Below are 17,173 nucleotides of genomic sequence, written 5' to 3' on the forward strand. Positions count from 1 at the left end.
TTTACCCAGAGGGTGGTGGGTGAATGGAATTCGCTGCCTGAATTTGTGGTAGAGGCAAGGACCCTCATCTTTTTAAAAAAGTACCTGGACCTGCACCTAAAGTGCTGTAAGCTGCAGGACTACGGACCGGGTGCTGGAAGGTAGGATTAAAACGGGCACCTGGTTGTTCTTCGAGCCGGTGCAGACACGATAGACCGAATGGCCCCCTTCTGTGCTGTATCTTTTCTATGGTTCTATCTTCAAGGATAATACCATCTTCACTTTCCCCCCCCCCCCCCCCCAAAAAAAAACATTCTGATGGGGGAGGGATTGAGCATGAACATTGATATTAAAACATAGCTAAAATACTGACATTTTTTTCTAGAAGTTATGGCTCTAAGAGGGAGGTTCATATTCTATATGGGGTCGTAATATGCTTGAAGAATTACAGTAATTTGTACAAATGGTGGTGAAAGAAGTTGATTTAATTCCAAATATTGATAGAGGTTAGTATAATTAATATATCAATTGGTCACCTCCTGTTAAGCTAGGAATGACCTGTTGAATTATTTTGTTTAATATCAGCAGAAGAACATAAAGAAAAGTCAAGGGCAAGAAATTGCCATTTGACCCAACAAACTCTGCCCCCTTGAACTCGAACTTAGCCAGCCTACCATCCAACTGGATGTTGAACTTCCATAATATATCAGACTCTACTATGTTATCTGGCAGTTTTTTTTTATGGAGGGTGGAAAATGGGAGGCCAGCCTGGAGAGCATTGGAATAGTTAAGTCTCGAGGTAACAAAAGCATGGATGAGGGTTTCAGCAGCAGGTGAGCTGATCCAGGGGCAGAGACAGGTGATGTTACAGTAGTAGCAGTAAGCAGTCTTTGTGATGGACTAGATTATGGGGTCGGAAGCTCAACTCGGGGCCAAATAGTACACAGAGGTTATGAATAATCTGGATTAGCCTGAGACAGTGGCCATGGGGGGATAGAATAGGTGAAGAAGGAACGGAGTTCATGGCTGGGGCTGAAGACAATGCCTTCGGTCTTGCAATCTCTTTTCAATACTTGTAGCTTAATTGCAGACTTGTTATTCCTAACGAATATAATTCTTTGTCAGTAGATGAAGCAGGAACCAAGAGAACTTTGCTGTTCCACACCTCATATATTTAATTCATCATCCAGTAATAAAAGGTGAAGCATGTATGGTTTGACTTCTTCAAAGACTTGCGTACAAGTTAAAAGTTCTTGTCTCTGAAGTTGTGGCTTCAAGCCTTCAGGACTTGAGCACAACAGATCAGACTGTTGTCTCCAGTGCAGGACTGAGGGAATGCTGCATTATTTGTGGTACTGTTGTTCAGCAGAGACTTTAAACCAAGTCCCTGTCTTTATGTTAAAAATCCCATAGTACTATTCAAAAACGAGCAGGGAGTTCTCCCGGTGCCCGTGTCAGAACCCTTAATCAACACACTGAAAACAGACTAACTGGTTATTCATCTCTTTGTTGTATGCAACACGATTGTTGTGCTTGCCTACATAACAGCTCACTATTTGAATTATATATTTTACATCAAGCACTTTTGAGACATTGCTGAGGCATGTGATAGGGCGCTAAGTAAATGCAAGTTTAAAAAAAACAGTAAGAATTACTTTAAACTTTTTTTCTGTTTTTAAGTAGATACCTCCTTTGACCCGCCAAGTGTCCCCGTGCCTGTACCCCCAGCTAGACGGACGGTTGAAGAAAATCAGAAATCTAACAGGATATCACAAGAGTATGACCAACTCCCATCATTGGCAGGTATGCAGGGGGAATAAGGGAACTGAAATATCCATGGACAGCTGGAATCAAATAGCCTATCAGCCACAGATACTGGTTAATGAAAGAAAATAGCATGACTTAATCTTGAATATGAGAAGCACTATTCAGATGTGAGGATTGCAATGTTTTGACCATTAGCTGAAGTCCACACAAAATCCAGTTATAGTGCTTACACTCAATCTGATTCCATTACTTATAGTTTAATTGCAGCCTTGTTATTCTTACTGAGTATAGTTCTTTGTCATTCGGTGAAGCAGGGACCTAGAGAACTTTGCTGTTCCACACCTCATATGTTTAATTCATCATCCAGCAATAAAAGGTGAAGCATGTATGGTTTGACTTCTTCAAAGATTTATGTACAAGTTATCAGTTCAAAAAAATGAGACTATGTGCTTTCTGTTTACATATCAAGAGAGATACAATGGTTGTGGGACAAAGAAACCTCTGATATTAAAACCAGGCTAGATGACTTTGTTAACTACAAAATTTGGTTTACTGAGGAATTACAATTGATAGTATCTTAAGAGTTGTCACCTTCCTCTCTGCATTATAATTGCTTGATGGTGTACCAAAATTTAATGTAAGAATGGGTGTGGATTCTATGGGCAGTCAATACATCACAGCAACACAAATAAAATCATGTAAATTGGATTCTGGCTGTTTTTGTCAAAATGGTCGACCACTTGAGCAATTCCTCAATAAAACTTCACTAACAATAAACTGGTGCTAGTGGGGCGGAGAACGAGTGTCGCTTGACATTTTTCACTTGTCATTACGTAATCAGTATTTCATTGTTCTGTTTTCTATTTCAGATACTTCACAAGCTCCAGCCAGACCTCCTAAACCACTCCCTCGTAGGACTGCACCAGATGGTTACCACAAGAAAAATCATGTTCAAGAGCAAACCTCTTTACACAGCAGCCAACCCGGAGAAAATGTGGATGCTAAAATTGCAAAACTGATGGGAGAAGGCTACACCTTTGAAGATGTAAAACGAGCCCTCGTGATAGCTCACAATAATGTAGAAATGGCAAGAAGTATTTTAAGAGAATTTGCCTGCTTCCCTCCTATTTCACCACGCCTCAATCCATAGCGAGGAGCTGTTCACATGTGAGTGGAAAACCCAGAGAATAGGCTTCTGAATTTTTGAAGAGCATTGAGTTTTAAAGTAGCATTCAACAGACGGAACAATTGTGTGCAGACTGTGTGCAGTCTGCTTCTGCAGGTTTCTTGAGAACGTTTCTGGTATAAGATAGAGATTGATGCTTATGTATTTTTGTTAGCCATAATGTTAAGAATCAGGGTTCAACTGAGAAGAAGAAAGTTTACTGTTCTTGAATTTCACTCCTGTGAATTGCTTGAGATCGCTGCTGCTTACAGCTGTCAAATTTTTTGAAAGTCCTGAACTTTCCTGTTTAAGCAGGATATACAGCCTTATCGGTCTCAGTATTTTTTACGCCTGGACTCTGGGAACCGGTCGGTCCTGCTGCAGCATTCCTTTCATATCATCTGCACTGATGGGGACACACTGCTGGTTTTGACCTCTCCTCATTTTGACCTCTCCTTCCTCCCCCATCATTCAATCTAAGACACAGACTAAATCAGTTTTTCTAAAGATGCTTTAATTTGCTGCATTTCAGTCTATCCAACAGGTGCAAAAAGCATGTGGCCTTCACTACTGAGTCTTTTCTGAGATAAAGTGAAATTTCTTTATTAAAACAAACTAATTTCTGAATGTAGAGCACATATATTTGTCTATGTATTGTCTTTCAAGATAAATTTTTGACTGTAACCTTGGCAGCTTTCCATTGTGCACAGCCTTTAATGTATTTTTTTTAATTATTTCTATTTCCCTTCTTATCTTATGACCCAGTCAATTCATCTGTGTTGTATTCTGACAGATCAAAACTGATTTTGAAGTTTCTGGTTAATGCAACAAAAAATGCCAACCTACATATGTGAATTGTGACATCGCTAACTGGATCAGTTTCAAAGTCAGAATTTGCCAAAAAAAATATATTTTTTGTTTTTAAAATGGTTTGTAATGCTGGATATGGAGAAGCAAAAGGAGCAGAGACAATGCACAGCATCTATACACACTGATTATGGCCAACTGAATGTAAAACTCTGCCTGCATTCAATTATGTGCCAATATATTAATAGAACTGTGTAGCAGAGTGAGAGTACCAGTTTTGCTTTTTGTGTGTGTGGAGGGGGAGCAATACCATTATTTTCTGATAAGTTATCAGCATCAGCACTCTTTTTTTGAAAAGTTGAGTGTAGTCAATTTTCAAGTCTGGTATCACTGTAAGTTAGAACTGGTATTGGCCAACTATTCAGTTCTAAGAAAGGAATAGACCTTGCACTGTTAACATTGTGTCGGATATCATTGTGGCTGTGAAATGATGAACAATTTCCTTTTCAGTTCAAGAAGTATCTACTCCTTTCCTCACATTGGTAAGGGATCTTAGTTTTTTTCCAACAATGGATAATAAACTTACTTAGTTCTGTTGATGTCTGTTCTCTAGATTACAGTGGTGAAGGGAATGGTAGGTTCAGCTTTGCCTTGTTTCACCAAAAATATCTGGTGGATCAAAACTCAGGGCAAATATCCATCATTGTTAGGTTACAAAAGATACATAATTTCAGTCAATAGCGTTGCAGGTAACAGGTTTGCCTCATGGTACTGAGGCCTAGAAATTCAACCAGTTTTAAGGTGTCTTGATCACTAAACTCGTACAGAGGCCAACAGAAAATATTAAAACTAATTGCCAAGATAAATTACAGACTATATAATGCATAATATTGTGGTTATCAAATCATTATATCTTACATAATTTGAAGTAACACACCTATTATGACAGTTCCTTGACCTCCGCTTCTCCATTTAGTGCGGTACACTCTCAGCTGTGGAACACTCAAAATATGTATCTCATGATATAATAATGCCCTCTACTGGTCTGTCCACACAGTAGCATTGATGATGAAGTTACAGACAACTTGTGAATCTTAAAAGAATGAACTTCGAAGGGATGAGGGGATAATGCAAAGAATATTTTTAATTTAAATGTATTTATAAATGTGTTAATGCACTCAAGTCAGCTCGCCATAATTTCCTCTGGGTTAGATACAGTGGGGGTAATTTTGACTTTGGTGATTGTGTAAAATGGGCAACAACAATTCAGTCGCCCATCAACAGAAATTAAAATCGGGAGAGATGTATAACGCGCGGCTGGATCAATATCATTGTTTTACACTATCACCCACAAAGTCAAAATTACCCCAGTGTCTGATGCTATAGCTTATCTATGTGCTGCCTGTGAAATAGAGTCCAGTTGCAGATGGGTGGAATATGGATTCACAGTTCCCTCTCCCTACCCACATCAAAATAATGCCCCGTCAATGTAATGGGAGTATTGCTGCTTTGCATTAAAACTTACTGAAAATGTTGTCATTTAAATATTTTCACTTTTGTCAGTCAATTCACAGTGTTAATGCTGTTAGTAGTTATCAGTGCTATATTAAGGTGTATTAAAAAAAATAACATTTTTCAGAAACCGAGACAAGCCATTTATCATTGGCTGTGCACAGTATTAAAATCCTGCACGATGAACATCCATTTAGTTGAGGATTGACCTCACAAGTGAGGGCTACTTGCACCTCACCATTCTAGATCTACAGAAAAGCCATCAGCAGTTAATAAAACATGGATTTTGAAATCAAGTTCAGGAGCGGCACTTCACTTGCCAAATGATTTACTTTAAATAAATGTGAATGACATTCTTTTGCCAGGCACATTCATCTGATATTCAGGTTTTTGTTCATTCTCAACTTGAAGGCTTTTTTCCCTTTGCACTGGTCAGCTTGTCTTATTTAGTTTCCTTATGTCTTTGAGCGTAAATGTTTGAAGCTAAATAGTTATAACGTGCTTTAATGGCAAAATAGAGAGGCTTCTCTCAAGGCACCCTTAACTGGAGCTGTTACATTATTCATGGGCTACATTTGTTGCACAAAGTCTGTGAACTCCAGAAAGCTTCTTGAAATTTAATCAGTGATTTTTTTGAGTATTTAGAAGACATTGATCAATTTCATAGGGCCCTTGACATCACAGGATTTCATGGATCCCACATGACAGATGCAACCTGTGGAAAAATATACAGTCCTACTTCTAGCAACTTGTAGGCACTAGCTATCCTGCAGGGAAAATTGAGCTGCTGCCTACATCATGAGCCTAGAGAAAGTTAACAATCATATTTTTCTGCTGACAATCACACCTCACCCCTTTGTATGTAACAATTTATAGTAGGTTCACTTATGTCGAACGTGTGGTTAGAGGTTTAAATGTTTTTTTTAAATGGTGAGCAAAGTCTGTTTTTGTAGAACCTGTATTCCGGTGTGGTTATGTTAATATTACTCTGAGCTTCTGAGCTGAACAACGCCTCTTCACCTCCCTGAAATAATGCAGTGCACTACTAAGGACTGCCTCCAGGTGGAAGCCTCTTCGTTCTGTTGGTAGAGTTCATTGAAAATCAGGTACTGCCTGTGCTCTAAACCTGAGGACTCTTTTTTTTAAAAAAAGACTGCAGTAGATTCTTATTTAGGTTTATTTTCATATTAACTCAATGTTCTGTTGAGAAGAATGCCTTTTTATTTGTCTAACACATGGCAAAATAGTAATGTGTGCAATTAATTTATATTTTATTCAACATTCTTTTGATCTTTTTTCAATTCTGAGTATTCAGTAACCTTTTAAATATTTTATCTGTTCTTGTAAAATATTTTATAAAATCAGTATTAACAAATAAACTGTGTCCATTTCTTATTTGTAACATTTTTATTATGTCTACTGGAGTGAAGGATTCTTTTCTTTCCAGCCTGTTGTGAATACTGGTATCAAGATACTTTTTTCATAGCATGCAAGAGGACTTGGATATTTGTCATTCTAAACTGTAGAGCCTGTAAGAAAATCCTCTCTACACCCATTAACAGGGGCATTGGTTTATAATGACGGACCGACTGAAATTCCATTTTTATTATGTAGGAATTTTTTATTGAGAATTGCAATCCATGATTCACTCTATTCTTCCATGAAAACCTCAAATGATTAGCTTTTCTCATAAATAAAGTGCAGTAAACTGTGTAATTTCCAGTGACTTTTTTTTATAACATTTCAATGTGTAGTTCATCTTGTGTATTTGTCCCATTACTGAACAGCTTAATAAGATCTGAGATACTTAATATTGTAAAATAATGGTGAGGAGCAATTTTCTGCTCTAATTTGCAAGTGAATCCACATTAAGTTCTAGAGAAAGCACCAGAGCTGGGAAATAATTCTGAGAAATTTATTGTGATTGTCTGTGAACTTATATTAATGGTGTTTTATTTGGCACTTGCTGCAGTCAAAGTTCAAAATAACATTGACATTTTTATGCTGTTATGAATTAATGCCAACTCCTCTACGATGGATACATTAAATTGTTTGCCTGTTATTCATTACTTAAAGGAATACTGTGTTAATTAACTTGTATAAATGGCAACAGGAAATATTTTGTGTTTTCCCCCACTGTGAGTACTTGTTCACTTAATATCTAATTACTCATAGCACCTTGAAAATCCAATGTTTCAAGCTCCACTGAATGTATCTTATAGAGTGATGATCTCATCACTCCTGACATAATTGCATGTTACAATTTGCCTCTGGAACAAAATCTCATGTGACAACAGACAAGGCTATAGTACACTCCAGTAAAACTCTAAAGTGGATAACAGTAAACTAGAATATTCCAGTGAGAGTTTTTTTGGGGGAAAGTAAACACATGGACAAGTCAATTAAAGGAGCTAGGCTGACGTCAATACCACTATTAGGCATAATAACATTTCTAAAGTCTATTGTGACCTTCATCTGTCGAGTCTGTTAATTTTCTTCATAAGTTAAGTGTCTTTTTATTCTTCACGAGCTGAAAGTGTGCCACAAACCATATTGGTAAGTGCCAAAAAACCGTGTGTAGTGCCCATGCCTGAAACTGGTCCTTTGCATATGCAAATAAGGCGCCTAACGCCTGTTTCAGGCATGGGCACTGCAAGATTGGTTTGCCCTGAAGCAGCCTGCGCGGCTGCACTCAAAAGAACCAGGTCTGCAGGCTGCGACCGACAAGGTAAGATCTTAAAATATACTTGCCTGAATGTGCAGCCAGTAGGAGCAGGAGTGCTCCACTCGAGCACCACCATGATTGTTGGTGCTACCTCTTTCTCCCCCTCCCTAGCCACCGCTTTCTTCCCTACCCGATCATCCCCGCCTCCTAATTCCCCTTTGCACACCCTTCATCAGTCACCTGAGGGCCACTGCTGGCGTTGCAACGGCCTGATCTTCAATGCCGTTGAGCTGCCAGTTACTCTCTGCTCAATGGATATGAGGCCCAATATCAGGCACAGGGATTGATAACTGTGACACCCCCCACCCCCACCATGTGCTCCAGAATGGATGCACCCTAATTTCACAGAAAAATCCAATTTGAGTGGTTACTTATTAGGTGACAATTCATTTATAACAACTGAAGGTAAATAGTTTTTCTTTTGCAATTCTCCAGTACAATACAATGTCATACATTGCCCATACATCTGGACTTCTCTGCCAAAGGGGCTGTGCTACTCTGCTGGAACACCTGGGTATCTCTGCACCCAGCACATAGAAACATAGAAAATAGGAGCAAGAGTAGGCCATTTGGCCCTTTGAGCCTGCTCCGCCATTCAATATGATCATGGCTGATCTTCTATCTCAGTACCATATTCCCGCTCTCTCCCCATACCCCTTGAGGTCTTTTGTGTCTAGAAATCTATCTAGCTCCTTCTTAAATATATTCAGTGACTTGTCCTCCACAGCCTTCTGTGGTAGAGAATTCCACAGGTTCACCACCCTCTGAGTGAAGAAATTTCTCCTCATCTCAGTCCTAAATGTCCTACCCCATATCCTGAGACTGTGACCCCTCGTTCTGGACCCCCAGCCAGGGGAAACATCCTCCCTGCATCCAGTCTGTCTAGCCCTGTCAGAAATTTATATTTCAATGAGATCCCCTCTCATTCTTCTAAATTCTCTTGCAATGAAGGCCAACATACCATTTGTCTTCCTAACTGCGTGCTGCACCTGCATGTTTGCTTTCAGTGACTGGTGTACAGGGACACCCAGGTCCCTTTGAACATCAACATTTCCCAATCTATCACTATTTAAATAATACTCTGCCTTTCTGTTTTTTCCTTCCAAAGTGGATAACTTCACATTTATCCACATTATACTGCATCTGCCATGTATTTGCCCACTCACTCAACTTGTCTAAATTGCCTTGAAGCCTCTTTGCATCCTCCTCACAACTCACGATCCCACCTAGTTTTGTGTCATCAGCAAACTTGGAAATATTACATTTGGTTCTCTCATCCAAATCATTGATATATATTGTGAATAGCTGGGGTCCAAGCACTGATCCCTGCGGTACCCTACTAGTCACTGCCTGTCACCCTCAAAAAGATCCATTGATTCCTACTCTCTGCTTCCTATCTATTAACATCTCCAGGAAAGGCTTTTTCTCCAACTCCTGTATGGTCATCTTTGGAGTATCCCAAAAATCTATGAATCTCTTCATCCTCTGTACCTCTGACATCATTTGTAGACACGAGCACTTTCCAGTATCTCTTCACTACTTCTCTTGACCTTGTGACCTTTTCTGTGCTGCCAGACTGCCTGTCTGAGAAGTCATAGATGAACCAAAATTTTCTGTGATTGAATATCAACAAGGCAAAGCCATTGTTTTTGGTCCCTGCCAAAAATTCTACAACCAAATTCTATATCAACTCCATTCCCCTCCCTGCCTGCTCACTCAGGCAGGACCAGACTGCACGTCATCAGCATTCTGTTCAATCCAGAACTGAGCTTCAAATACCACATTCACCTACACAACATTGCCTACCACTGCCCCTACCTCTCCCCAGTGCTGCTAAAACATGAAAACATACTGATTGCGATGGAAAGAAAAACCAGGAGAGGTGTAAAATGGGACGCTGACTTGCTGTCGCCCGTTTTACACTATTGCTCAAAGTCAAGATGTGCCCCAGATTCCCTAATGTACTTCTTGCTGATTTACAATGGCTCAAGTGCCCAAAAGGATCAAATTTAAAGTCCATCTCTTTGTCCACAAATCCTTCCACAGCCTCATCCTGCCTGCCTTTGCAACCTACACCAGTCTTTTGTTCCTCTAACTCTGACCTCCTGGGGAGTTAAAAGGAATGTGGTTGTTGTAGGTGACCGTATAGTTAGAAGGATAGATACAGTTCTCTGCAGCCAAGAGTGAGAGTCCCGAAGGCTGTGTTGCCTACCCAGTGCCAGGTTTAAGGACATCTCCTCAGGGCTGGAGAGAAACTTGGAGTGGGAGGGGGAGGATCCAATTGTCGTCCACGTAGGTACCAACGACCTAGGTAGGACCAAGAAAGAGGTTATGCTGAGGGAGTTTGAGCAGCTAGGGACTAAATTAAAAAGCAGAATCACAAAGGTGATAATCTCCGGATTATTACCTGAGCCACAAGCAAATTGGCACAGGGTAAATCAGATCAGAGAGATGAATGCGTGGCTCAATGATTGGTGTGGGAGAAATGGGTTTCGATTCATGGGGCACTGGCACCAGTACTGGGGAAAAAGAGAGCTGTTCCGTTGGGATGGACTTCACCTGAACCATGCTTGGACCAGTGTTCTGGCTAACAGGGTGGTAGAAAAGGCTTTAAACTAAATAGAGGGGAGGGGGAGGACTCAGGTGGGGCAAAGTTTAGATTGATAAAGAGAAAAGCCAAGGAAGTAGTGCAGGAAAGTGATGGGGGTAATGATAAACAGAATGTGTCAGGAAGGGACGGAGCGTACAAACATAAGAGTGCACTAGCAAATGGGGCCAGGGTAGGAAAGAATGGTAAAAAGACAAAATTAAAGGTTCTTTATCTGAATGCACGCAGCATTCGTAATAAGATAGATGAATTGATGGCACAAATAGAAACAAATGGGTATGATCTCGTGGCCATTACAGAGACGTGGTTGCAAGGTGACCAAGGTTGGGAGCTAAATATTCAGGGTTATTTAACATTTTGGAAGGATAGGAAAAAAAGGTAAAGGTGGTGGGGTAGCTCTGTTAATAAAGGATGACATTGGTATAATAGTGAGAAATGATCTTGGCTCAGAAGATCAAGATTTGGGTGGAGGTAAGAAATAGCAAGAGAAAGAAATCACTGGTGGAAGTAGTTTATAGGCCCCCTAACAGTAGCTACACTGTCGGGCAAAATATTAATCAGGAAATGAGGGGGGCTTGTAAAAAAAGGTAATGCAATAATCATGGGCGATTTTAACTTTCACATAGATTGGACAAATCAAATTGGCAAAAATAGTCCTGAGGAGGAGTTCATAGAGTGTATTAGGGACTGTTTCTTAGACCAATACGTTGGGGAACCAACCAGGGAACAGGCCATTTTGCATCTGGTAATGGGTAACGAAGCAGGATTAATTAATGATCTCAAAGTAAAGGATCCCTTGGGAAGCAGTGATCATAACATGATAGAATTTCACATCCAGTTTGAGAGTGAGGATCTTGGGTCTGAAACTACTGTATTAAACTTAAATAAGGGCAATTATAAAGGAATGAGGGTGGAATTGGCTAAAGTGGACTGGGTAAACAGATCAGATGGTATGATGGTGGCAAACATTTAAAAAGATATTTTATGACTCGCAACAAAAATACATCCCTGTGAGGAGGAAAGACTCCACAAAAAGGGTGCACCAACCATGGCTAACTAAGGAAGTAAAGAATGGTATCGGGTTAAAAGAGAAAGCATACAACATGGCAAAGATTACTGGTAAGCCCGAAGATTGGGACAACTTTAAAAACCAGCAAAGGATGACTAAAAGAATAATAGAGGGAGAAAATAAATCATGAGAGTAAACTAGCAAGAAATATTAAAAAACTGACCCTAAAAGCTTCTACAGGTATATAAAAAGGAAGAGGGTAGCTAAAGTAAACATTGGTCCCTTGGAGGATGAGACTGCAGAAATAATAATGGAAAACAAGGAAATGGCAGAGGAATTGAACAGATATTTTGTATCTGTCTTCACAGTAGAAGACACTAATAATATACCAATAATAGTAGAAAATCAAGGGGCAAAGGGGAGGGAGGAACTGAAAACAATCACTATCACCTAGAGAAAAAGTACTAGGTAAACTAATGGGTCTAAAGGCTGACAAGTCCCCTGGACCTGATGGCTTGCATCCGAGGGTCTTAAAGGAAGTGGCTACAGAGATAGTGGATGCATTGGTTGTAACCTTCCAGAATTCACTAGATTCTGGAAAGGTCCCACGGATTGGAAAACTGCAAACATAACACCCCTATTGAAGAAGGGAGTGAGACAGAAAGCAGGTAACTATAGACCAGTTAGCCTAACATCTGTCATTGGGAAAATGCTAGAATCTAGAATCCATTATTAAGGAAGTGGTATCAGGACATTTGGAGACTCATAATACAATCAAGGAGCGTCAACACTGTTTTATGAAAGGGAAATCATGTCTGACAAATTTATTAGAGTTCTTTGAGAAAGTAACGGGCAGGGTGGATAAAGGGGAACCAATGAATGCAGTATATTTGGATTTCCAAAAGGCATTTGATAAGGTGCCACATAAAAGATTACTGCACAAGAGCTTATGGTGTTGGGGGTAATATACTGGCATGGATAGAGGATTGGTTAACTAACAGAAAACATAGAGTCGGGATAAAAGGGTCATTTTCAAAATAGCAATCTGTAACTAGTAGGGTGTCGCAGGGCTCAGTGCTGGGGCCTCAACTATTTACAATATATATCAATGACTTGGATGAAGGAACAGAGTGTCTTGTGGCCAAATTTGCTGATAATACAAAGATAGGTGGAAAAGCAAGTTGCGATGAGGACACAAAGTGTCTGCAAAGGGATATTGACAGGTTAAGCGAATGGGCAAAAATTTGGCAGATGGAATATAAGGTGGGAAAATGTGAAGTCATCCAGTTTGGGAGGAAAAATAAAAAAGCAAAATATTATTTGAATGGAGAAATACTACAGAGGGATCAGGGTGTCCTCGTACATGAAACACAAAAAGTCAACATACAGGTGCAGCAGGTAATCCGGAAGGCAAACAGAATATTGGCCTTTATTTGTAGGGGGATGGAGTATAAAAGCAGGGAAGTCATGCTACAACTGTACAGGTTGCTGGTGAGACCATGCCTGGAGTACTGCGTACAGTTCTGGTGCCCTTATTTAAGGAAGGACATACTTCCATTGGAGGCGGTTCAGAGAAGGTTCATTAAGTTGATTCTGGGTATGGAAGGGTTGTCTTATGAGGAAAGATTGAACAGGTTGGGTCTATACTCATTGGAGTTTAGAAGAATGAGAGGAGATCTTATTGAAACATGCAAGATTCTGAGGGGACTCGATAGGTTAGATGCTGAGAGGATGTTACCCCTCATGGGGGAATCTAAAACTAGGGGGCATAGTCTCAGAATAGGGGGTCGCCCGTTTAAGACGGAAATGAGGAGGAATTTCTTCTCCCAGAGGCTCGTGAATCTTTGGAATGCTTTACCCTAAAAAGCTGTGGAGGCTGAGTCATTGAATACATTCAAGGCAAATTTTTGATGAGCAAGGGAGTCAAAGGATATGGGGAAAAGGCGGCAAAGTGGAGTTGAGGTAAAAATCAGATCAGCCATGATTTCATCGAATGGCGGAGCAGGCTCGAGGGGCCGAATGGCCTACTCCTGCTCCTATCTCTTATGGTCTTATTATGGTCTTATCCCCCCCCCCCTCCACTTCATGTATGGCGGCAGACTCCCTTAGTCCTATTTGGAGCACTCGCCTCTTCCCAATCTCCCTCCTCACATTTAAAAACCTTCCTAAAACACATCTCTTCAACATTTTTAATAATCTCTCACAGGATTTGGTCTCCACTACTTTTCCCCTCTGTGAAGTGACTTGGAACTTTTCCCTATGTTAAACATGCTATGCAAATGCTGGTTATTGGGACTATTGTCAAATTTTGTTCACTAACGCTCCTTTGAAGTGCCTTGGGACGTTTTACTACGTTAAAGGTGCTCTATAATTGCAAGTAGTTGTTGTATTACTATCATAGTGCACAGTGTGATAAGGAGTGACCCTTATGGAGTGGTTTTCAGAGAACCCTGGCAGCTACTTTTGGTGAGTTTTATTATTAGGGTGCACTGTTACCCACTGTTTCCATGTCTAGTGGATTTTAGCTGTGTTGCGATAGCCATTATGGGCCAGAAAGTGCGCAAAGCGGTGAGACAATGCTCACCACAGTACCTGCGAATCTAATTAACAAAAATACTTACTGCAGGCTCTGTGGTGTCCAATTGCTTGAATTTGCACAATTTAATGCACATTTTGTTTAATCAACCCAGCGTCTGAGCAGCGTGAGTTGCCACGGCTGGAAACGTCTGTGAGAAGACACGCCCACAAAATCTGTCAGGAAGAGAAGTCACACCCACAGATTCAGGCTGCATTGCTCAAGCAGGCAAGCAGACTTCATTCATTTAAAGTTAGTATATTCTGGATGTCATTGTAAATAAAATTTAAACTTTTTTTTATAAAAGCCAAAGAAATATTTGAATTAAATTAAAGAGACCAGAAGGGAAAAATAAAAAATAATTTTTTAATTTAAATTTTTTTTAATGACCAAAATCTATTAAAATAAGGAGTAATGAGACTCCACATTTTTAAAAGTTAATTTTTAGTTGTTTGGCAGTCATTAAAACTAATTGTGCTTTTAAAACTTAGTTTAGACTTGGAATTTTAAGCATACCTGTTTGGTGGTCTAATTAGTTACTTTCCAGCTGGGCAGTTAAGCAAGTTTGGGTTTTTTCAATGATTTCTCTGATTGCAGCATGCGATATCCCTTTAATTCGAAGCTGTAATATCACCGGCGAACCAGTAGGAGCAAGTTCATGATTTCCACGTTTCACTGCGCATGTGCAAACCCAGGAACTTGCTCCTCCAATTCACCTCTAAAAACTAAGAGCGCTGTTAAGCTCCACCGTTAGTTGCCAGAGAAGAAAGAATTTATTGCTAAAACACCGTCTTTAGTGTTACTGGTCTTTCTGGCTACTCATCTTGGAGAATGCTAGATACAGGATCAGTGAAGCCTTAGGCACTGGTGACCCTCCAATAATTTAACTAAGTAGCTGTAAATATTTACTTAATGAGACAAATAGCCTGTTATGTTGCCATGATGATTGACACAATGTAGGGTCATTAAGGTTACAGTGCTGTGCCTTTTTTTTCAAGATATCTCTTTCATAGCTGTCTGGTTATGTATAATGAGCTGTTGCTTTGCCAATTGAAATGAATGAAGTATGAAATTGACTGAAAAATCACATTTTCTACAATGTACTCTGTTAACTTTAAAATTGCAATTTACAGATTATTTTACTGACATTTGCTTGTGTAAAGAAGCTAAGTATTCAACTATTTAGAAATCATAAAACTTTTTTTGACTCATTGAACACCAAATGCAGCTCCTTATCTCTCTATAGAATTACACATGTAACACAGAGAGGTCGATTTTAACCCTACCTGGGTGGGTAGGCGGTTAAAACTGACTTGGTGACTTACCCGCCAAAGTCCCGCCACCTTCAATTTTAACCTGCTCTGCTGAGCAATCAGCAAAGACACCTGCCTGAAGCCAGGGGGGTTCTTCTTTAAATATGTAGATCGGGCCCCAACCACAATTGTAACTCTGAAGTCAAGTGAGAATAGGATCTGAAGCAGCAAAGGGCATTAAAGGTTAGTTTTCTAACTCCAAGAGAAGGAGGAGTGCTCCTCTGGGCCCTACAAGCAGTTTGGGACTCCCCTGCCCTGGACTGTACTCCACCACCACCCCCCCACCCCGTACGACGAGACACCCCAGACCTCACACTAAATGAGTGCTAGTGAGTGGCCAAGGGCTGCCTGAATGTCAGCAGGCTGGTAGACACATCCTGCCCCGTTCCCCACCAGTGTCGTGATACTGAAAATAAACATTCTGCATTCTCTCAAACCTAAATGACAGTTTATAAAATTGCCTACATTTGGTTGTACAGGATCTGTATAAACTTACCATACTTTGAAACTCGTCTTGGCAGCTGTAGATTTCTCTGAATTACCACTAGTCACTATGTGACACTCTCCAGTGTGCACTTTAGTGTGCAGTTTAATGGCTAATGCTTCCCTTCTGTTCCCACAAGTTGATCATTAAATTTGGTATTATGGGATGTCTTACATATGTATATTTCAAGCTTATACCCTGAAAAAAGAGATTTGGGTTTATATATATGTAAATATATTAAAATGCAGTGTGGAAATAGCCAGGGCAATGCTCTATATGGGGAAACATTGGGCTGGACTTTCCTGTCAAAATAACGGTGAGGTTAGTAGCGCTCGCTGTTAATGTGTAAATGGTACAGCAACTTCAGGCGAGGGGCAGATGCGCGGTTAAACGCGAATATCCAAAAGTTGCTGTCCGAGTTGCACCACTCCACCGTTAGCTTTGCAAAAACAGCATTTCGCCGTCTGCCTCATTATTTACATGCATTGAATGTCATGGAGTTGCTGTATTTGTACGGTAGAAAGGAACTAAACCCGCCACAGATATTTGGGGCTAGTAATTACAAAAGTAAGTACCCTTTTAACGATGTGCTAAGCGTTAATGACTGTCAATCAACCTCTGGCACTGAAAATTAACTATTACAAGTGTGCAGTCTCATTCCTTCAGATTTTAAAATTGTCATTTTAAATTAAAGTTTTTTTCTTTCTTTTCCTTTCTGCCTCTTTTTTCCTCTCTCTTAAGCCAATCTTTATTTTCCTTTCTTTATTTCTCTTTCTGTAACTGAATTGACATTGAATTCATCCCCTTTAATTCACTCTCCTTCTCAGTCCTTTCACTCTTTGTTTCCCAGTCTTTAAGGAGATACACTGTTGGTTGCCCTGTTCCTTTCACTGTGTCGTTATCAGCTCGTACTTTCAGCAACTTTGGACAAAATTTTTTTAGCTGAAGTTGCACAGAAACGCTGATGCGCTGTGGAGTATCTGATTTACTCTGCCTATACTTTACCCTTTCATTTCAAGATCCAGCTCGCTCTTAGAGTTAAGTGGCACAACATTCATTTTCTTTTTCTGGGAGCTGTACAATATATCCACTAAAGTGGGTGGGGGAATTCTTGTAATTTCTAATGCATTTTGTACTTGTGTACTTCAGTTCTGTGTTCATATGGCCTTTTTAAGATTTAAAAAGTTGGCTTTGCAGTCATACTGCACCAGTGTGAAGGTACATCCTCC

At 40.1% G+C, this 17,173-nt stretch overlaps 1 protein-coding gene across 4 annotated transcripts in view; it reads left to right on the forward strand.

The window, feature by feature from the left end:
- cblb (Cbl proto-oncogene B, E3 ubiquitin protein ligase) overlaps nucleotides 1-6,946 on the forward strand; it is a 192,716-nt gene extending 185,770 nt beyond the window's left edge. For 2 of the 4 annotated variants that reach the window (XM_067993062.1, XM_067993064.1), the window contains exons 16-17: nucleotides 1,660-1,782; nucleotides 2,616-6,946. In XM_067993062.1, the coding sequence (XP_067849163.1) occupies nucleotides 1,660-1,782; nucleotides 2,616-2,896 (404 nt within the window). In that variant the 3' untranslated portion in view covers nucleotides 2,897-6,946. The remainder of the gene's footprint in view (nucleotides 1-1,659; nucleotides 1,783-2,615) is intronic. The other 2 variants (XM_067993063.1, XM_067993065.1) reach the window with 1 other exon arrangement.
- Nucleotides 6,947-17,173: the final 10,227 nt, after the last annotated feature.

This window comes from Heptranchias perlo, chromosome 11 (assembly GCF_035084215.1).
Source record: "Heptranchias perlo isolate sHepPer1 chromosome 11, sHepPer1.hap1, whole genome shotgun sequence".
NCBI classification, from domain to species: Eukaryota; Metazoa; Chordata; class Chondrichthyes; order Hexanchiformes; family Hexanchidae; genus Heptranchias; species Heptranchias perlo.